Source organism: Melozone crissalis, unplaced genomic scaffold (genome assembly GCF_028551555.1).
Source record: "Melozone crissalis strain CALT ecotype California unplaced genomic scaffold, PUWL_Pcris_2 ptg000042l_1, whole genome shotgun sequence".
Taxonomy (NCBI): domain Eukaryota; kingdom Metazoa; phylum Chordata; class Aves; order Passeriformes; family Passerellidae; genus Melozone; species Melozone crissalis.
In genome coordinates, this window is record NW_026535820.1 from 17,336,859 (window position 1) to 17,360,093 (window position 23,235).

Genomic DNA, 23,235 nt, shown 5'->3' on the forward strand with positions numbered 1-23,235 from the left:
AAAAGCAACCAAAAAAGCTGTGACAGTTTTAGCAACAATATTTTATCAGAGGTCCTTCACTGCATACCATTTGTTTTGTAACAATGTTTTGATTACTGGTGCTCTGTATGCAGCTTTTGCTGCTGGTTATGGCTGGCCAAATCCAAGCTGACAGCTCTGTCCATGTACTGCAGCACTGTCTGGTTACAGAGCAGTGTGGCTCAGTGTCCTTCTGGCCACTAGGGTCAAATGAAATTATCATTACTTCAGTGGAGCAATATGCTACACCAAAAACAGAGATGGAATATTACAACTTTGCTGTGAAGCCAAATACTCTTTTTGCTTCTGGCCAAGGCACAAAAGCAGCACTTCTCTTTCCTCAGTCTCTTTTTAAGCCAATTCCCATGAGCTTAGAGACTCTGTTGGGTTATTTTTCTGGCTATTTTAATGTAGTGCATGCCCAGTTCTCATCCTCATCCCGTTAGATGTGGTGTTTGACACCTGACCAGCACATGTTTGCACATTCCTCTATCCTGTTTACTCATCCCAGTAATCCAAGCAGTCATCTGACTAACTCTGCACCTCTGCTGGTCACTGCTTCTGGGAGATCAATCAGTGCTGTGCTTCCCCTCCTGTACAGCAGAAGTTGCACTGACATGTGAGACAGCTGCACCACACTGCAGCCTTATTGAGCTTTGCAACTTACCTTCTTATCTTGCTGAGGGTTAGCTTGATGTGAGGGAACTTCTCCTTAAAGGTCTCATTCATGTCCTTCTTGAGATCTGATGGCTTCACATAGTCTATGACCGTGGTCTGTAACACAGGGCAAGAGAGAATTACTCTTTCAGTTTGTAACAAAGAAGGTCACTCGATTCCCAGAAGCAAGGAATACCAAACAAGTTCCAGCCAGTCCCAACACTTTCAGCAGACAGGAAAATTAAGTCTGAACTAAGGCAACTATTTGTGACTGACAAAACAAGTGACCTGTTCAGCACAAGCCTTGAACAATACATCCCTCATTAGCATGCTCTAAGTATTGCTAAGAGTGATTTGAAGATAAATGTGGCTGGATGAAACCTACCTGAGAAGTCTTGTAAGATAAAAAAATATTCATCACAATAACTGATAGGATGACCAGATTTTGGTGTGTACCTCCATGTGGTTCTGAGACCCATTGTGAATTTCTCTCAGATTGATTCTTTAAAGAAACCACAGGTACAAACTCTTGCCTGCTGTAGCACAAATTGATAATAAAGTAAGTAACCAGCTTGTATGGCAGGTCACTCAATAGAGTGGAAGGCAGGAATGCTGTGGTAAGTTAGGCAGTAAATGGACAAAAGAGTAAGGACAACATTCAAAGTGTACAGTCTATTTCTTTTGAGCTTCCTATTCCTTTTTGTTACAACCTAATGAATCTCCCCAAGTTGCAGAGGGTTCTCCTGGCCAACACAGCCCTTGCATCTGTGTGTGTCCAGCACTTCTCTTGTTCCCTTAGTCTTTGCTCAGGTAGCACTTTGCCCAAACCCTCTGTCACCATTCACCTGGCCAAAATCTAACACCTCACCAACAAACCAACCTTTATTTTGGGAATGTGTCAATTCTCTTCCAAGCTTTAGCAGTTCTGCCCACTGGACAGAAGTGGAGAGGAGCCCCAGCTTGGGCACCAGTCTGGTCCCCAGGCATACAGCCCCCTGCCAGCTTCAAGCATGTAAGAAAGCAGGAGTGGATAGTGCAGTGCATTCTCTTGCTCATAAAACAATATTTCAAATCTGATTTCTGGTTTTGATTAATTTGTTTTATGGCAAAGGGCTGTTAACACCACACTAGAGGTGGAAAGAGGTATATGAAACCCTTGCTGCATGTTATGCCTTTATAGAAGGTGGAGCTCTGCTGAAATGTATCCTCATGGGAATTGAAATCAGCCAAAAAGACTGACTGAATATGCTTTCAGGCTTTTTTTTCTGTCATAAAAATAATATATGGAAGGGCTTGGGGAGTACAAAGTGCAATGGCTCTAGAGAGAAAGCACACAATTCCCTTTATCCAATCATATTGTTCTCTGCTTCCAAAATAAGCATGAAGGAGAGTAAAACACACCTAACTTTTCCTGCACTTTACTTATGAGATATGGTACTGAATTATTAGCAAATTAAAAAAGAGCAGAGCATGTGTTTCTCCTGAATAATGCCTGGCAGTATTTGATGCAAACAAAATAGACAGGAAAACCCAGGTTTTTGCCACGGGGTGTTGTTATGGTCATGCACAGGTTTTAAAACATAGGCCATTCTGCCACATCAACACTCCTCAGCCACACCTGCTTCCCTGCACGTGTAGGGATGAGCCTGACTGCAGGTGCAGGCAGACAGTGCAGAGCCCCCGAGGCTAAAAATTCATCAGCTGCCTTGATGCTGAAGCAGGCAATGTGCTGCCACACCTGAATAAAAGGAAGAGAAGAAAAGACAGAAGGGAGAAGCCTTGCCCTGCCCGGGTGGGAAAGCCTCAATGGAATGTGTGGGCCTGCCTGGTTTTAACCCTGCAGAGGCTGGAGGGATGTACACATGCACTGTGCAGCCGGGGCTCTGCACTGCAGACAGCTTCTCACATGCTTCATCTCCCCTGGCAGGGATCAGACCTCTAAAGCAGAAGAATTAAGATCTTAACAACTAACCCTTTTCTTTTCTTTCCCTGGAGTGTTTCAGCTGGCCTGCCTGCTCCTTGGTATTGTTGCCAAAGGATCATCACCAAGCTGGGTGCTGCTGATGCACAGATATGCTGGGAGTTTTATGTGGTAAGAGGCTTCCTCTCAGTACTGCTGCAAGAGGACACTGAAACAAGCCACATCTAATTTAGACCACTGCTGTCTGCTGCTCAGGGTATAGAAACATGGGTCCATGCTGCTCCTCCTTACAGAGCCAAGAGACACTAACCAGATACATCCTATGCAATGTAAAGATGACTTTAGTTACTACCAGTATTTTTTGGTTGTCTTGGGCAATCCTATAAATAGTGAGCTCGGTGTTACCTTACAAAGCTACCTGACACCTTATTTCATGCTTCACTACAAACCTAACTGCCCATTGTTTGTTCTTCATTTGCACAGAGCTCATAGTTTTATCTTAATTAACTTGTCTTTAGCTCTCTCCAGGTTATCTTCTTCTTTTGCTTACAGGCACAACAGAAACCAGTTCCCAACAGAAAGGGCACAGCAGCAAAGTCCATCCTCCAGGCTCAGCTGAAGGGCTGCACAGAAGTTGTGCCACACAGCAAGTTTCAGCTGCTTTCACCTCCAACAAGTCAGGGTGGCTCTGGGGGTCACTGTGCAGAGGGGCAGTGAGCCCTGGGCTCTGCCACTCAGCAGCAGCAGCAGCAGCAGCCGCCCCCTGGGATGCACCTTTCCCCATGGCTGCTCTGCAGGCACCGACTTGTTTTACCTGGGACTCCTCCAGCCTGTGGGAGGTTTGCCAGAATTCAGCTGAATTCTCTTTAGAAGGGGAAAAGCTCTTTTTAAAAATTTCATTTAAAGCAAAGCGCTCAGGCGCTTGAGTCTAAGCAGACAGCTTAAAGCTAAGAACAGCACAGAGGTACAGTTATTTTTAAACCCAGAGATTTGTCAATTTTGTCCTGTTGATAAGGATCTCCCCCTCTCCAACCCTGAATACTGCTGCTTCCTGCGAGACAACAGTCTCTACGATACAAATCACAATAATGAAATCCAGATGAAAGCTGGTGTGTGCTGGTTTTGATTCATGTAACAGGATAACAGCAGCATGTTTGAACACACTGGCTCGAAGGCAGCTGTCTCATCTTGTCAGTGCCATGCTGGAGAGCTCAGCTAACTGCCCTTATTCTCAAGAAAAGCATTTGTGCAAGTTTTTTTTTTGTCCCTTGGTTTTTTTTTTCCTTCATAGCTGCTGCAGAAGCTGGACTTTGAGCAACAGGATGCTGCTTGTCCAGCTGGTACCTACAGAAATGCATCCTGTGCATGCAGGACCCTGCCCAGCATAGAGGCAGGCAGAAAATAACCCTAAATATATCTGTTGAGAGGTAGTTTAAAAGCAACGTTGGATTAACATCTGTTGAGTGATCAAATCAGTTACCCTTTCAAATGGTTTCTGACCAGGCACCTGAGCACCCCTGTTGCTGGGGCACAGCACTCACGAGGTTACACAGAAATCTTGGTCCCCAGCCCTGATCCTGCCCAGGGCACCTTATGCACCCTGCAAACAGCTTGCACTGAGCAGCAGCCCCCACTGCTGCCCCTGCCCACGAGTAAGGGAGTGAAGCTGAGCTCTGGGGTGGTCCAGCAACCCACAAGAAGCAGCTGGGATCTGACAGGGGAGGGCTTGGACACAACGCCATGCTCCTCTGCCTGCTCCCTGCTCAGCATTTACGCTTCTCCTCTGTTTCAGGCCACGCCACTGCCCTTGAGCTTCCTGTGTGTCCCCCACGAAGCTGCCATGTGAAGAAAAACACATGACTGTCTGTCCAGGACAATTCGGGTATTGCCTGTGTCAGGGCTCTCATCAATATTGATGCTCCAAAACTTTACAAAAGGTTTGCAAATATTTCCCTAAAAGGAGCACAGCTTTTCTCCATCCAAACACGCTTTCTTATACATAATATTATTCCCTACCAGGCAGGCACTCTGTACTCCCAGAGCTGTCAGACACATGAACAAGGCACTGGGAACTACCAAACTGTCTCTCTCAGAGTCTAATCTCCAATGTTTTTAACTTCTGTCATCCAGAACCGTCTGTCTTGTTTCTCACAGCTTATTTGCAGGGAGCACATTTCAGTTCAGCATTCAGCAATATTCCTTTGTGGGCTCTGTGACATTCTATGTGTACAAATCTGTGTCTGTATATTTTACTTTGGTGATGGAAGCTGCATAAAACAAATGAAAACCTTGATATATGGTAGCTGACAGATGCCTGGACAGAGTGATAAATGCTTCAGCCCAAGTCTCTACTCTGCACACTTTTTGCTTGGCTGGCGGTTTTGAACTTGGAGCTCGGCTCGTGTGTTATTCACAAGTGTTTTCAGGCAGCTGCTTTCTCATAGGAAAGCTGTATATATAGTTTCATAAATATGGGAGGAGAGAGAATGCCTGAAATGGTTGGTAAGACTGGCAGGGTGAAATATTGTAGAAAATAAATCCTACTTTGGCATGCAACCAGTAAAAGATGATCTAGCCTTGGATGCCTCTATCTCTTAGCTTAAGAAGGATAAAATCAGAATCAAATAGGTGAATAAAATGAAAGATGAATGATAGGCTCTCTTAGCTGCTGTTACTGTGTATCCCTGATAAATCTGCTTCACAGAGGGCAGACAGAAGACTGACACCTGAAACAGACTTTTGGTAGGTCACTGATAAGGTCTCAGCCACACAAGAAGTGAAAAGAAGTCAATAACTCTGCATTCTCTGACTACTTTAATGCATCCCATACGAGACCAGCTATGTACCTATCAACGGCCAGTAACCTAATTCATACACTTATGGCTTATGATGCATATATATGAGAAATCCTGACAGACAAGAGACTTTAAACTGTGATGGAAAATAGGAGTGATTCCGAATCATAATTAAAATTCTAAAAAAGGAAGCTTGAGTAAAATAAGATGTTTCTGTTGTTACAAAGTTACTAACATTCAAGGACCTTAAACTGGAAGATTTTAAATTTCACAAGGCAAACAGTCTCAAAAACTGCCTCTTTGAAATTAAGTACATGGAAGGACACCGGTTTATTTCATATTGTTAACACTCAGGAATTATTCTCAAAATAGTTATTTATTGGAATCTCAGCCAAATATAGCATCAAATGCATAGAGCACAGGATTTATACATGATTATCTACCACTGCTATCCTCTGCTCACTGAGACTTTTGGGTACAAGGTCAGTAGCTGATAAAGAAGCAGCCTGGAGATACTTAATACACAGCTACAGAAGAGGCTCAAAGAATAGGGTGACAGCACTGAAGGACACTCACTGGCTGAAAGTGGAGTCTGCCTGACCTTGGTGCTCCTTGTGAAAGGCAGAACGAGAGAATGACAGACCAAATGCATTATATCATCCTGCAGGGCTTTTGTTGGACCAAAGGGCCAGGGCAGCAAGCAGTTCTAATTTTAAAATCCCACTGGAGGACTGCTATTGAATAACGCAGCCCGGCTGTGCTCGCCACTAGCGCGGTACCTGGCAAGCGAGGCAGGCAGGCACCGCAGCAGCTCTGCAGAGTTTTGTGACCTGCTTCTTGTATTAGTGGTGTGGAGATGCCAATTTATTTTTATATAATTAAACCAACACACTGACACTGCAGCTCAGTACCCAAACCTAATTCCATGTGTATCCTCTGAGCACAGATGGATGGATATTTCAGGGATGAGAATACAGAATGGGTCACTCAAAGTCAACGTGCTGCTGATCTGGGCTTTTCTTCTTCTGCTGCAAGTTTTGGCAGCACACAGTGACCAGCTAACATGCTTCTGTGCTTCTGTGTTACCAACAGAAGCAGTACTGCAGGTTCAGCCTCAAGCCTGTTGAGAATGAGTTTTCTAGTCCAGCACAGAAGGAGTTTCTGCTGGAAAAAATGCAGAGAGACCAGGGGAGCACTGACGAGTCTGTACATAGGCTAGTCAGCGTGAGATTAGAGGAAAGAAATTAATGCTTAGTCTGGTAGATAAAGTTCCTGTTCTAGAGAGATTTAAGAATCTGCACGAATTCCTGTTTTAGCAGTATCAGCCAGGAAGACATCTGTTAACCATGACATGATGTTTCCCTTCCCCCCAACCCCCTAGCATGAATTTTTTCTAACTCTTACTGTTTATCCTGCAGCAGAGAGTGCAGACTCTCTGACAAAGACAACACAAAATGAAATAATTTATCCAGAGCAGACTAGACTTTAAATACAGCTAATACAATTAATAGAAGCCATAGAGTTGGTACTGGGGAAGTATCGAAGAATACTTTTCAGAATTGTCCCCTGACAGGCAATTTGTGGGTATTACTTCTAGAAATGCAACAGGGAAGTGTATGCTCTCTTAAGCCTGAGACTTCATTATTGAAAAAACTAAACCAAACCAAACCAAAAAAGAACAAACAACAACAAAAAAAAGCAACCCCCCCCCCCCCAAAAAACCAACAACAACAAAAAACCCACTGAAAATCAAAAAATCAAAAAAACCTCAAACCAGACTAAACCAAAAGCACTTCTGCTTCCCCAGAGCTATCTTCAAGGAGGAAGCTCAGCTTCTCCTTGAGAACAGCTGAGGACTTGCAGCTAACACTTCTCTCCAAGAGTCAGGGCTAATTCAGCTCAGTAAAATTAAAAGACTATAAAGTCAATGTCAGTGATGATAAACTTAGGCTCCACAAAAGCCTAAGTGAGCACACTGAGTGCTAGCTGTATTTCTGAGTAAAGTCTAAACCGGACCACACATTTGGTCTGTCCCATCCCTCAGGTTAAAGCCTGCAGTGTTTGCTGATGCAGCATTCACACAGACCTCAACAGAGCTTTCCCAGCAAGCACAGAAATCCTGGCCTAAGAAGCACAAGCCAGGCTCATGGGAGTAACAGCAGCGCAGGCAGCTCTATCCCGCCGGCAGTGACGCAGCCCAGCATCCCCTCCTCTTCCACACCTTCCCCCCATTAATTGCTCTGACATCCATAAGGAGGGGTGAGGGGAATATCGACAAGCTTGCAGCTGTCAAGCATTAATGCTAAATCCCAGCCAAGTAACAAAACTTTAATTACAAGCTGCAGCCCTCCACGCACAACAGAATGCTGGGCACTGACAGCAGAGCCGCTCTCAGCTGCTCCGGTGCTTGTGAAAGGCAGCAATTCCAGCCCCATTCCACCCAGCACTGAGGCAGCAATTCCAGCCCCATTCCCCCCAGCACTGACAGGGAGCAATTCCAGCCCCATTCCACCCAGCACTGAGGCAGCAATTCCAGCCCCATTCCCCCCAGCACTGAGGCAGCAATTCCAGTTCCATTCCACCCAGCACTGAGGCAGCAATTCCAGCCACATTCAGTCCAGCACTGAGAGGCAGCAATTCCAGCCCCATTCCACCCAGCCCCGGTGGCTGCTCCAGCCTCTGCACTCTTCTGGCAGAGGTCTGGCACTGCTGCAGTGGCTGTGATGGTCAGGAAAAGAGCACAGGTCTCTCGCTGGCCCCAGACTGCAATTTGTTTTAATTGCAGTGTGAGCCAATTTTTATATTTGGGGGGGGGGGAAGAAAATGACTTGAAATTATAAGGCTATTATGCTCCTGCTCAGACTGATGTGAACTGCAGGGAGAGGGGGAGGGAATGTCAGGAGAGCCAGGAAAGTCTAAAACAGATGTGAGTGAAGTCTCCAACATATCCAAAATGGCTTTATATTCAGCTTTATCGCCCAAACAGAAAAATCTTACTTAACCTGCAAGCTCCCCAGACACTGCAGCACTACTATTTCTCCCTTCTCTTGGCTGAAGGAAGCACCAACACCTTGTAAAATCTTTCAGCTGAGCACTGAAGAACAACCATCCACCCTTAGTTTCTTGCAGAGCCACGCAGCCCCTGCATGGGACCACAGCTATGCTGCTTGGCTGTGGGCAGGCAAAACCCCGGCTGAGAGAGCCCTTGGCACCTGCCTGTGACCTACCTCAACAAAAGAAACAGAGCACTTAATGTCCTTCAACCCTTTCTTAGATTAGTGCCTGCCTTCAGAGAGGGAGGTGGAAGTCCACAGACCCTCAGACAGTGCTGAAGAAGTGATGCCTGGAAAGGTACATTCAGGAAAAAAACCCTCAAATGTCAAATAAGACATTATTTCAGACACAGAAGTAATTAACCCTAGAGAAAATTTAAAAGCGGGGAGACCCCTGTCAATGCAAATATATTCTAGATAAACAATGACATTGATTTTAACAACTGTCCTTGAAGTAATTTTTCACCTTTAGGGCATCTAGTCATACCCCTTGTCAAATCCCCAGGCAGCTTCTTTTTACAACAGAAGTACAAACACAAGACTTTGAAATGCTGTGGTCAACCAGCATACAGAGAAGAATGGCACTGAATACCCACTCCTGGATGGAGAACTCCCTTGCAGGATGCCAGCCTGGCTGCTTCCTTTTTACTCATTTAATCATGTCCACGAGAACATCAAGTTAAAAGGGGCTCGAAGATCTCAGGTGATTCCAGGGGACCTGTACTGCCTGGCAGACACTCACAGCCTGAGGAAGGTCAGAAACACAGCCACGACTGCTAGAGATGTGTTCCCTTTGGATGTTGGCTAACAATGGCTTTCTCTTGAGGGAAGACAGTTCCCTGTCCATGACAGTAACCATATCAAAACCTGACAAATATTTTCCCAAACATATGTAGCTGCTATAAAAGGTTGTGACTTTGTGGGTTGGCAGCCAAAAAATAACTCGCCAGCCCTTAAAGGAAAACTGGTAGCAAGTAAGCAGAGGACACTCTGGATATGCCATTTGAAAATCTAGAATAAACACAGCCTTAGAACTCAGTTAAGCCTCTGTGTGCAACCAGATAAACATCCACATGCAGCACTTAGAGCTTATTTTGAAGAAGGAGCACCCAGGAGCCAAATTACCCATGAGCCAGGGGGCAGATGAGAACATACAAAGGCTGTATCTTTACATACATTAGCAGTTTCTTAAATAATGTCTTCTGTTCCAAATTAAACAAGAACATGGACAGCACTTTAGACCTCAGTGTTTCAAATCCTATCATATCTGTATATAGATAAGAGAAGTAGGTCACCACTTTAGGGAAAAAAAATTATATTTTCCCTACTGCCTACTGTTACCCTGGATGTACAGTCCAGACAGATCCATGCTCACATGTGTATGACTGCACTGCCTCTTGCAACAGTCCTGCTAAAATAATCTACAGACTTGGAGCAATCAAAACAAAGGCTACACAAGTATCTCACCACAGAAAACATTTAGTCAGAGCACAGAGCACAGAACAATTATGTCTCTGTATTGTTAAGGGTTTGGATATAGTGGGAAATATACAGACTCTGCTCGTAATTGCTGCAATTAAAGGAAGGACTATCCCATGGTGAAATAAATACCTGGGAAACCAAGCTGTTCAGAGCAGTGAATGATTAGCATCAAAACACAGCGTAGCTTCATGACTTCAGAAAAACCCCAATGGGCATCCTCCTATTTTGTAATAGGTGCCAGTCTGAGGAAGTATAAATTTTCCTCTGAATGCCAGAGAATGAGTGCATTGTTTGAACAAGTCTTTCATCTAAAGCATTTATGAAATACAGTGGTAATAAAAGTGTTTGCTTTTGTAATACCTCCAAGAGTTTGTTTTAACATGCCTTGAGAAGTAACTGTCATTTAGAACAAAGCATTCTGAACAGCTCTTATTAGTAGATTAAAAATAATAACAGTCTTCTTAAAATACGGCCAAATGAAACCTCAACCTTCGGAATTTTGTTACGGGAATTCCTCTGTCCTACAGAGAATCACTTACCATATATGAAGGAAATATTAAAACCCGCTTATGTTTGCCACATGGCCACTGGGGATCATCTAAAAGATTTGGGTCATATTCAACAAAGTCTCCCAGGTCGCTACCTATAAAACAACAGTTTAGATATAGAATTTTGAAAGGAATTCACCACATCAAGACATCTCCGGACTTAAAAGAAGTGGCAAATGAGTTCACAGATAATGCACAATATTATCTCTATGCAAGATTTTTTAAAGAGATGAAAAATTGTTCTGAGTACTCTAAATATTTCTATATTAATGTGATTTGTCAAGACATAGAGGACCTAAAGCTTATGAATTACCTGCTAAATGTGAATTTAGGGCAGAATTATATAAAGCTGCACAGTGACTTTTATTCCCGGCAACAAGTTTTCATCTGTTCAAGCAGATGTTTTGATTTGTTTCATTTATCATGCCAAAATATTTTAAGCATATAGTGCTTTGGCTTATGTTTTGTGTCCGGTTTTGTAAACACAGCTCTTTCCAGCCTAACAAAGGTCACCAGTGGAATTTACACCTTCAGCTTGTGACTACTGTGTTGCCACTGTAAATTTTCCATAGCAAAGGAAGGTAAGGACAAGCCTGATGCAGGAGGAGCAAGCAATGCTGATGACAGGAGGAGGCACGCTGGGGGCCATCAGGGCTGTCAATACCACCAAGGTGCTTGTTTATTTAGCCTCCATCCTCCACAAGCAAGCCTTCTAAGCAAATATGGAATAAGCTGTGCTTCACCCACAACAGAAGACTGTATTTATTTAATTTAAGCTAATGGGGGGACTAAAACACACGTCAGTCCTTTGCAATAACTGCCTACCATCAGGGTATTAAAAAGAGCTACTTGAGACGTTACCTGCATCAATGCTCCCCTGGGTGCTGTTAGCTCTTCCCAAAGAAAGGCTACGATGGCTTGCATTGCGAAATTGGGAGAAAGATGAGGTGGAGTCTATTGTATTCCTCCGAGTTCCCAGGGCATTGGTGGGAAATAGGAACTGTGTATAAGAAACCGTCTAAAAAAAAAAAAGTCAGAATGGACAGACAGTTAATTTCAGCCCAGCCTGGATGCAGTGGGATGCTTTTGGTGCACTCCAACTGGAAGCAAGAGAAGCCAAATTAATGAAGGGTTTTCTGGATTTAGTAGTTTGGCACAGATGAATATAAACCAGTCACCTACATTTGCTTCAGTGCAGTCAGTTTATTCATGCAAAAAATGCTTTTGCAAAGGCATTAGCTCTTCAGCAAAACACACACACACACGCCCTAATACACTGGATTTACAAAATCCTACTCAAGGGTCAGATTTAAAAATATATCAGTTTGGTCAGGTTTTTCCAGTGAGCCTTCTCTGTAACACATTTCAGCAGCTTCTTTACTGAACTAGCATCATCTATATGGGTCCCTCAGCACACAGCTGCCAGAGGCAAATCACTTAAACACTGCTAAACTAAAGCACTTTGTCTGCTATTTTTCTTTCCCAGGACTTTGTGTGGCAGAGTCTTATTGATGTAATAAGTGAGCTCCAGTTCACAGCAATCATTGTGGGAGATCATTTACTACCCCCCCAACATGGACTAAGTGTGAATGAGTAACTTGTGACAAAATTATTTTTAGAGTGCACTGATTCTCTGCTTGTACCCCTGGCCAAGAAAAAGCTATGTCTTGCTTCTTGTTGGCTCATTTTCCAACAATAACATTACATTGAAGAAAAAAAATGAGTTTGAGACTCTAGACTGGTTTATGAGGAGGTCAGAACAGGTATCAAATAAAACATGTTACATGTGAGCTTTCATTATTTATAAGCAGACAGATTGTCCTCAGGAATTTACAGCCTGTGGTCTGGCCTGACACCTGGTTAGGTGAGCACAACATGTGTAGCAGCATTGACCCAGGGCCTTTAAATCCATAGATGACAGCAGACTGAGTAAAACTGAACTGTAGAAAGCAAATCAGGATTTCAGGAAGAAATGTTTTCTTCTACAATTAAAACTGTCTCTCCTCTATATATTTATTTAAAATCAATCAGTTCCCTAAACATTCATATTTGCTAATTCTATTCAAGTGAATGAGCTTCTGGATTTTGAAAGACTCATCAGCTTTGTGCCACTGTCTTCCTGCTCTCTGGAAAAATATTGAGCAAAATGTTATTAAATACAATTGAAAGCAAATAGAATTACAGCTACAACTCTCAGCAGAAATTATTCTCAAGCTCCTGACAATATACACTGCAGTGGTACCTCCTGCTAGAGCAAGGGGAAGGCTGTGTAATTCAGTAATGCTTTACACACTCAGATATTGCCAGAGGCAAATTTCTTCAAGGATACAGAGTTGTCTGTGTTGACAGCTTGGGCAGTCCTCATAGATTTCTGCTAAGCTTATTTACAGTGGCACATACTGTCCTTTAACTACTGTGTTATGCTGCATGTTGTATTTGTGCTTGTTATTAGTTAACCACTTTTCCCCCTTATAACATCAAATCTAAGGGAGTAGGAACTGAAGCATCCTCACCTTCCCATCTGCTCCGAGCTCCACACCTTCAAGACCAATTATTTCTTTCAGACACACTCCAGTAGAATGGCACTGGCGTCCACCATCCAGCTTCATGTCCCTGGGAAGCAGAAAGAAGAGCAGAAACAGCTCTTAGTACACACACCTTGTTCACCTCCCACCACCAAATGCTGAAACAAGGCGCAGCATTAATCCAGACATGCCAATGCAAAGCACAGACCAGACAACTTTTCCTATGGGAAGCACTTTTGTTGTCTGAAACACCTTACAGAGAAAACCCCCACTTTGCTCACGGCTGCAGCTCAAAGCCCAGCCTGTGGCACAGAGCAAGGTTCCCCTTTGCTGGGTACCTCTGACAGGACCTGGCACTGGGAAGGAAATGGAAGTCATACACACTACAGGTGAGATACAACAATCCAGCCTGAACACTCGACTGCCATGTATCCAGCAGGCAGATGTTCCCACAGCACATCCCCACATTCCCCTACATGAAACAGAGGTAATTTCCTGTGGAAGATTCCAGGAAGGATTCCTGCTCCTTTGAGAACACAACAGAGTGGCCAAAGCCCAGTGACCCTTCTGCTGGAGGCTGACAGGAGAAAGCCAGTTTTCCATCACCCTGGCATGGAAACTCCAGGATCTACTTTAGAAGGACTGACCCACCTGGCATCTTCCATTTGGAGATATGAGATGCCTGAGATGAGCAGGCTGTATCCCATGCTTTAGCATCATGACCAAAATGTGAGCAGAGGTAGAAAAGACTAGAAGCAAATCTGTGCTTCACAAATGAGAGCTATATGAAACTCCACAATATATATTTTGCAATATTTTCCTGGCTGGTTGCTGCTGGAGTCCAAGTGTGTGCTCAAAACTCCATGTGGGAGAGATGCTGACATGGAGGCCAGGAGAAGCCCTGCAGGCTGTTCACTCAGTCGCAGGCTGGGCTATCTCCTGCTGTGACATACAATACACCCTGTTTCCAACCTATCAAACATTTTATTTCTCTGAAACACGGCCATCCTGAGCCCCCAGTAAGTCATGTACCTCACTGCTGGAAAAATCCAAAACATCTGTCTTCTGGAAAACATAGTTCACTGATAAAGGAAAAGGCTGTATCAAGTTTCTAATCCCAACAAAGTCCTCTTAGTTTCTTGACTGGAGTTCACTTAGCACAGTGTCATATTATCATTCTTGTTTCCTGATATCATGTTACTGAGGGGTTGGACTAATAATGATGTAAAAATAGCTCTCTGTCACAAGCATGGTATCAGCCTCTCTGCTCCTGCGCAGAAAGAGCTTAAGGGAACTATTTCTCACAGAGATAAATGCCAAATTGTAACTATTTCAGCAGTTATCTATGAAACAAACACACAACCTGAGGAAGCCTCTGAACCCCAAAATGAAAACAAATATCTGAACTACCTGAAATCTGAATAGTGTAGTTTCTTTCCATTCAAGACCCTACAGATACAGAGCAAGAAATAATGCTGTTACAACTCTGAAAACATGTCATGGAGAAATTTTTCCATGTAATTAACAGACATGGATAGATAACTCTGTCATTCATCAAATGGAAACCTAGCACCCTTTGAAGAGTCAGCACAGCAGCTTTAAAAAATAAAAAAACAGCTCTGAGGACTGGAAAGAAATCAGTGCCTTTGAAGCGGGGAGCAGGGTCAGCTGGCAAGTGCGAGCACATGCAGGAATGATTCCTGGACATTAGCTGAAGTTTGATGGACACTATTGCCTCCATTCCCCATCTTTCTGATGTTTCTAAAGAGGATTCTCCTTTCAGGACCCTCTGAACAGCACTGCAGTAATTCTTCCTGTTTTGCAAAAGCTACTTGGGGTGTTCCCCTTCTCCACATATGCTCTATATTTCTAGAAAGTATATGACTGCTTGTGTTGTAAAATGGAGTAATAAAGTGTTACTGTTTGGAGAGAAATCTGTCCATAAAACAGAGAATTAAACTCCCTCTCTTGAGGAAAATCAGTACTAAACAATGTGCAGTTTCTTATGAGCATATAAATGGAAAGGCTCATCCTGGCTTATACACATCCTCCTCTCTCTTGTAAAAGAGCTTGGTTAACACCTCATAAGGAATTCCTAAGCAACTTTACTGTATCCTTTTTGAGTTCCCTATCAGTATGATCAACAGCAAGCAAATAAAATATTTTGCATGACAAGCCTTTATTTTTTTTCCTCACTCCTATTAAAGACAAAGAGCTCAAGAAGGTCTTGGCAAAGCTCTTGCTGAGAGAGCCAGCCCAAAGGCTGCCTGCCCACTGCTGGGGGACCCCAGCACAGCTGCTTCCTCCACACAGCCCCAACATCCCAAGAACAACTAGGAAAGATCTGGGGGATGCTCTCCCTTAGAGCTCTCCAAATGGGTGACTCGTGCCTGGGAAGGGTCAGGACACTTGTTTGGGTACAGCCACTGCACTGGTGTGGCCATCCACTGCCACCAGGTTTTGTAGGACATGTCCTTACATGGCATCAGGGTCAAGGGAAGCAGGAGCATATGGAGGACAGGTACTTCATAGAAAAAACCAATCAAGCTTTCACTGTGTTAAAGTTATTTAAATTACCGATGGGACTGAGGAACTGCACAAACCACTGTCCAGTAGTAAATGATGCTTAGAAATTGCAGAAAAGGAACAGCAGTCCTTGCCAAAGAGGCATTTCAGTAAGGAAAACTTCCTTCCTCCTCTTCCTCAGTTTTGATTTTCATGCTTTATTTCCAAAAGTGCTTTTTAGGAAACTTCAAAGAATTCAAGCAGACACCCAAATCCAAAAATAAACCATGGGAACTAATTTTACTACCTTCACTTTATTTGAGCAGGGAAAGCTTGAGAAAATGAGAAGATCAGGGATAAGATTTCCTTAGGAGGCAAAAAAACCTATATCTCAATTTCTGACAAAGTTTGGGGAGTTACCCTGATTTACATCAATGTCAAGCTCTGGATATTCTATTCATGGATACCATTTATGGAAGACTGAGCAGTGTTAGAAACTACCCTCGAAACTAAATATATTGTCTCAGTTATCCATGAGTGCAGAATGTTGAGGAATACATGAGGTACAAGTAGCTGGCTCACAACAGACTGAGATGCAGATTGAAATGCAGAGCTCCAGGCAGGAGCCTGAGAAGAGAGGCCATGGACTGCCAGCCTTTGGGATAACACAGGGCATGGTGGTGGGTGACACCAGCCAGGTGAATGGACACTGGGAAACACACGAGAGCTGGGAATTGCAGCCTTTTGGATAATAAAGGAAAGGAAAACCAGTGAGCCAGCAAGGTGGATGGACACAGAGAGGGGGGCAGGAACCAAAGACTTGGGAGGAAGAGGAGACCTCTGGAGACTGTGAGGGTATAAATGCCCAGGGGTTCCTTGGCTAGGGATCCACCTCAGAGGCCCCAGCTCTGGCTGTTCCTGTGCTACTGCACTGTGAATAAATGGCTTTATGGAATGAGATATCTGGGACTTTGCCTTGGGAAACCTGGTGTCAAACTGCCGAGGAAACCTGGTCTGAATGGGGTCAAATGGGGACCCACTGGGTCACTGGAGCCACCCACCAAGAAGCAGCTTCAATCCCAGCAGTGCAAGTCTCTGGCATTGGAATGTGACCAGCAGTTCTCTTGAGCAGTCAGACTGGGTAGTTTCCTTAGCAAGAAAAAAAATCAAAGTTTCTCCATCTAACAGAATTCACAGATTTTCTAGGAACCATACCAGGTGACATGGGATCCCAGATTTGTTGTCAGATGGTGAAAAGCTTTACTGAGCAAATAGATAAGAATCAAAAAAGCAATCCCATGTCTTCTACTAGCCAGGCCAGGATTAACAGAGTATAAATTGGAAGCTGTTACCTTCGGAAGTATAGCACTTCTTTAATGAACCAAATGTTATGTTTTGACATGATCTACAAAGTCCCATGCAACACTCCTGCTGGGCACTTGCTCTTTAAATGACAGTAACAGTTGAGCACTCTAACCTGTGAATAATTTAGGAGTCCATGAAATATTAAATAGACTTCCAGATACATGAAAAAGCCTTCTGCTTATTGCAAAAAGGAATCTGATAATTGTTGTTTAGAGATGTCAGCCCTCTGTGCCTGCATTTTATGCTTAGCTATCCCGGCCCCCCCACTGCTAAGATTTATTCTGAAAGTAAAAGAGGTTCATGAGACATCAAGAAAAGATGCCATTCTCATCTGTCAGTGTAAATAATTTTTACTTATCATCTCTGTTTATAGAGACACTGAGAGCTCTGGAGAAGATGCACTGCAGTCAGACCAGCAGCAGATCTCCCACTGCCTGAGACTGCCTGCTATAATTGATCAAGAGCTTTCAGATCCTAATGCCATTAGTGTTGCCAGAACAACTCCAGCTGCAATTTACAGGGAGAAGGAGCAAAAAAACTCCTGGAAAGATGGGTCTAATGGGTCAGTCTCCTTTTTCTCTCTCCAAAGATATTTAGCTGTCAGCATGCCAGCTCTTTCCCTGATGTTTTGCCCAACACAGAGTAGAAGTTCAAAATTTAAACTTACTAGCTTTTGGAGATCCATTTGTCAATTTCAATCTAAGGGAACAGGACAACTCACTCAAGAATGAGCAATAGTGGCTCTATAAAATACATATATGAGATGATGAGTTTTGAAATCTCCTATTGTGAGGAAAAAACCTTCAGATTTACGTGTCTTTCTGTAAAGCTAATATTCGCTTGGTTCCATTTTTTGTTCAATTTGTGAGAAGCAGGGAAAATGGTAAAGAAATGCAGGGATATTTCAGCTTCCCTGTCACAGGCTAAAAACAGATAGTTTTTCTTCCCCAGGCCTACAGAATGATACCTGCTCAGGAAAAGCACTCAAGATTGATGACTTAATCAAAACTGCCTTGCATACAAAATCTGTTGGGGAAGAGCAGCAAGGAACTCTGAAGGATGTAACAGAGCATCCTGCTTTGCTGTCTGCTTATTGCAACTATCCATATGGCAATTTAGATGCTCTCATTTCTCCTGTAAATATTGCCCTGTTTTCCACACTCACTAACCTGCCAAATTACTGATGGCAGCAAGACAACCACACGAGTCCTTCTTTTCGCCTCATTTTGCATATGGCTTTCTTACCCAGTTTAAACATTAAATATGAACAAAGATTGCAGAGTTTAGATAAAGAAGGCTGTTGGGAATGCCAGGTCTGTGGACTAATTGATCATTTTGGTTAGATACTAATTGGGGGGATGGTATTCAAAACCTCTTGCTCCTGGCATCATTGAACATATTGTCCTGGCCAGCATTTAGTTAAATCTGAAGTTAAATTCAGCAGTGACTTATCTTTAGAAACTCGATGAAGCTGGTTAGTAGCATTTCTGAGAAGGACACAAATTCTTTTTATCTAGTGACTTGCTGCTTTACTTAAGAAGAATGGTTTGTTTCCTGGGCATCAATCCATTTGATTACTCATGCTGCATTATTTCCTTTAGCTGGAGGCAAGTTTCGTCAGAGGAGTACCTGCATTTTTGTCAAGACAGCAATATTCAGCAGCTACGCCTGCTGCAGGTAAATTTCTATCCACTTAATGAATTCAATGCCAGGAAGAAGAAAAGATGAGGTGAACTGGCCATCTTTATAAGGATGTGCACTATCTGATGCTTTGAGTTTTCTGTCCTGCAGCTCATCACCTCCAGCCCTGCTGTCAGTCAGTCACTGCAAGCCCAGGTCTGAGTGCGCATGTAAGAATAAGCAGACTGCAGTGCTGCATTTGTGTCCTACTGCCAGCTCTCCTCCTCCCCCAGGTCCTCCAGATTCATCTTCTGGACAGGACTTCACAGGCACTTGGAAGCTCTTAAAAGAATTCTTACAACATCACAAAAGATATCATCAGAATAGGTACAATTTCAGTCTGTGGATGATTTTGCCATTGATAAAAACAAGCCTAAAAAGTGCCTTTTCCAAAACACATTTTTAAATCATGAAGCATAATGGTGCGTGTGCCAAAGATAAAAAACAAACCACACTGTGTCAGAACTGTAAACCCAACTAACTGCAATACCTTTTATTTTTGGGGTGAAAATCAACAGGGTACCTTCCTCCTCCTTTTTAACACCTCTAACAGTGACAGACATTGTCACTGTTCTTTATGGAAATTGCTTAGGCTGTACTAATGACTGGATTGTTCTCACTTGGCTGCAAACATACGCAGACCATTTTTGCAGGCCTGCTGGCCACAGAGAGCAATGTTGACAACATCTGTGAGCACTGCCAGAGTTGCACCATGTCCTTGGAAGCTGATGGAGAAGTGGTGCGCAGGGAAGCTTCAGGAACAGGCAAGCAATGGAGAATTGTCTCCCTTCTCCCCTGCCCAGGATACCTGCTTTTTCCAGGGTAGGCAGAATTGAACCTGGTTCTTCTCCATCCTGGTTGGGGCCACAAGGTGGGTCCACAGAGTGCCCTTGCACACACCAAGCTGGGGAGTGGGGTGGGCAGAAACCTTCAGGAATGTTCCCAGAGTCTAGCTGTAACAGCTTCTCTTTAGGGACTCGAGTGTCCGGAGCATGACCTCCCTAATGGCTAAAAGGATAATATCTGCTGTGTCTGATCCCCGTCTCCTGTCTCAAAGGGCTGAAATCCAATTCACCTCAAACCATCTGGAACCCATCTCTAAACAAATAATTCCTTCAAGTCTTATTTAATCCATCTGCAAACGGCTTCACTCTTTGGTTTGCCGTGACACAAATCCCCTCTGAGGGCCCAGAGCAGGTTGGCATGAGGGTGCACACGCCTGTGCTGAGGGGGTGTGTGTGGTAGGATCCCTGCTGCTGACCTGAGGCATCTTCCCCTGTCCTGGAAGTGGAGCAGTATAGGGTGTGTGCCACAGCAGCTCAGGGGATGCACAAGGTGCACCTCTGATTAAAATGAGAGGTCAAAACCTCCAATTTTCTGCCCATCTCAAGAACTAGATGGGGATTAATGCTTATCTGTGGCAAGGAAGATATGAAATGGATACTGAGGCAGTTTCAACATGGTTCACAAAGTAGATCTTGCATCTTTTGGAATATTGTATTTAAAAAAGAAAGAGGACTGCTTTATCCATTAAGGTTTCCAATGTATTGAAAAATGAGAGGCAACTGCACAACCCAAACCTGCAGTACTAGTGCTTGCCTCTAATCTGTGCATCACACAATGACTCTGTATGCCATAAAACCAAACATTCAGGAAACCTTTCTCTGTGTCTGTCCAATTAAGAACACAGGCAATAACACTGTTACAAGTGTTTTCACATCACTACATCACTCCCCTTAGCTGCCACTAAACCCGGCCTAGATTCTGATGGGCTGTAACATCAAGAGGTACTGTAGGGCAAGGAATGCCAGCAGCCAAGATGCTCAGCACCTCCTTCAGCTCCTGACTTGCAGTGAAGCTTTCCTTACATTGCCTTCATCTGGCTATATCTGCTCTCACACTTGCTCTGCTGGTCTACATAGAAGAAAAGTAAGCATTTAGGAAACTTATTCCAGGGACACCTCAAACTTCATCCCCTCATGTACAACTATGTCTCTCTCCCCAGACCTCCATTTGTATTGGTACAACCACTTAAAATCATGGTTTAGAGGTTTCTGGGGAGGGTTCTTGCTGTTGTAGTTTGACCTCTGCATGGAGGGCAGGCAATTGAGGACCACAGTCTGGAATACACTTCTCACACCTCACTGGTGAGGGGTGATGCTGCCCCATCCACACAGGACAGGTACATAGAGTTGGGACTTCAGAAAGTGCCTTTTATCATGTTTTTATAATGCATCTGCTTCTGCAGACTGTATCTACCAGCACTGGTGGAGTACAGCTCTTCTGCACTGCCTCGAGTACAACATGGGCTGGCAGCCTCCACAAACAGCTGTGCCTGGAGATTTCCTCACTGGCCACAGTGCCTGGGAGTTGGAGCAGAGGTGGAGAAGCAGCAGCAGCTCCACTATGTGCCCCTCTCACACAGAACAGCTCCTCCTGCCTGCTCATCCATCCTGCTCTCCCACTCCTGCTGGGGCTCTCTTCAGTTCAAATTTCAGGTGTGTCCACAGCTCCCTGCAAGGACCTGCTTCTTTTCATTTACTACTTAGTGGTAGTTGCAGAGCACAAACCAGCTGGGACATCTTACCTGGGGACAGACATCAGCAATCCAGGGATTCAGAGAAAGCAAAGCTAAAGGATGCTGTCATTACAGTACTTCACAAGAGTATCCAGTGTCTCTCCCCCCTCCTACTTCACATCCAAAATGTGCAAGCAAGCAAGCACTGTGCAGCCTGAACAGAGTGGCTACAGTTTATGCTATACTGCCTCATCTGTTCTTTGCACCAGCTGTTCCTGGAAGGAGGTGCCACTGAATTGTTTCTCTCTTCCTCTGATGCTCTAGAAGAAAGACAGAGGGCATTTTTTTAAATCTTGGCTTTTTCTGCCAAGGGAACAGGGTTGGATTGTTGTGTACTGGCACTTTCTACCTTCTCATCCCATGCCCTTCTTGCTGTGCAAGCACAGTACAAGACATGACATGCTGAAATAATATTTAGTTTTGCAGCTGGGCTCGTTACTGCTGTAATTCAGAAGGTATAACCAGTCATCAAAGTTTCAAAATGTGTTCAATTTTCAATAAAGAGGCAATTTCCACAGGATGATGACCATAAAAGAATGACAGTGTACTCAAGAACAAAGAACAAATCTGCCAGTCTGTCAAGAATTTGCCTGATGTGTCATCACAGTTTAATTAAGGGAAAAAATTTACTGTAAGAGTGAGCAGACAGAGTCAACCTCCTGACAAAGGTGCTTCCTTTGTGCATTAAAAATAATCTCCCTTTGTTTTGGATTACTGGTGCACAAGGAGATTGTGACAAATTGCTCTCCAGAACTAAAGAGACAGCTGGAAAGTATGAGCCAAATTTGTCTTTTATACAGTGGAAAGATTTGACTGTAGATGATTTGTGGATCTTCCAAACCCCCCTCAGTGTATCATCTGACTGTTTCCCACACATTTTGTGCTCTGAGTCAACCACAAGGACTTCTCAGGTCTCTGGCAAGTGAGCATGGCAGCCGTGCTATTCCCCTGTGCCAGGGTCACAGAGCTGCTGCCCACCAGCACTGCCCATCCCAGCCTTGCTCTGCACCCAGCTGGCCATCACAGCCTGCCAGGCCACATCTCCCAGCCAAATCCAGTTCCTTCCACTTCTGTGGTTTCGGTGGAAGAGCTAAAAGCCTTCTCAGTCTCTGGAGAACTAGTTCGTTCCAAAGGAACTTTTCTATCAGAGTTACAGAGTCTCAGCACATCAGGGGATGCGAGGCAGCTGCACAGACGGCTATGAACCTGTATAAAATTATCACCAAAATAATGCTTTCACTGACTGAATGATCTGACCAGTGACTAAAAGTATTAAATAAAAAAGTATTCTGTTTAAATCCAAGTATTTATTGTTCTAGAAATCTAGATTTAGTAGCACTATGTCTGCCTAGGAGAAAGAGACAGCTAAGATGGCTTATACAATTAAAGTCATGCTGACTAGAGTATTTGTTCTGTCAAAGATGAGTGAAACCAGAAGAAACAATAAAAAAGTGCATTATTTTCAAGAACATTGATTTCATGGGAGTAGTTTTCTCCAGCTTAATAATCAAAGATACCACAACACATATAAATAAAGTGGGGACTGAGAGCTGTAGTTTTAACCTGGTAATAGTCCACAAAGCAAATACACCTAAGAGCATTTATCTCTTCTCAGAGCAGACATGTAAAAGCATTAGGCTCCATCATGCTGTGTTCTGTTATCAGGTCTACATGCAGGCCCAGAAAGACTATGCAGTACACGTATGGATATACATACCCGACTTGGGTACAGTCTCGATATGGCAGCACTGAAAATATGCTACAGAAGGATCTTCTGCTGCTGATAAGGACTATTCTAAAATATAAAAGAAAATAAAAGAAATCAAAGACTAAAATTTAAAAATCCCACCACAATAAGCAAAGCAATAGATGTTACCATTGAGGAATTTGCAATCACAAAACTTCCATAATGGACGATTTCTCCGTCCTCTTTTACATCTCGCAGATATTGTGCTACGGAGTCTTTACAGAAGTGCTGAAGCCTGTGCCACAGCAAATGAGCAGTGAATGAGTAGTAGAGCCCCATTCCCTCTACAGGCTTTCTAGGAGGACTATCTTGAATACGTGACTTGGAATCCAGGACACATGCTTTCCTAGTGAAAGGAGTC

At 43.7% G+C, this 23,235-nt stretch overlaps 1 protein-coding gene across 1 annotated transcript in view; it reads right to left on the reverse strand.

Moving 5' to 3' along the window:
* CABLES1 (Cdk5 and Abl enzyme substrate 1) overlaps positions 1–23,235 on the reverse strand; it is a 70,723-nt gene that overhangs the window by 5,129 nt on the left and 42,359 nt on the right. The window contains exons 4-8 of the mRNA XM_054285308.1: positions 22,845–22,922; positions 12,988–13,087; positions 11,336–11,492; positions 10,466–10,569; positions 686–792 (exon numbers count right to left, since the gene is read on the reverse strand). Of these exons, the coding sequence (XP_054141283.1) occupies positions 686–792; positions 10,466–10,569; positions 11,336–11,492; positions 12,988–13,087; positions 22,845–22,922 (546 nt within the window). The remainder of the gene's footprint in view (positions 1–685; positions 793–10,465; positions 10,570–11,335; positions 11,493–12,987; positions 13,088–22,844; positions 22,923–23,235) is intronic.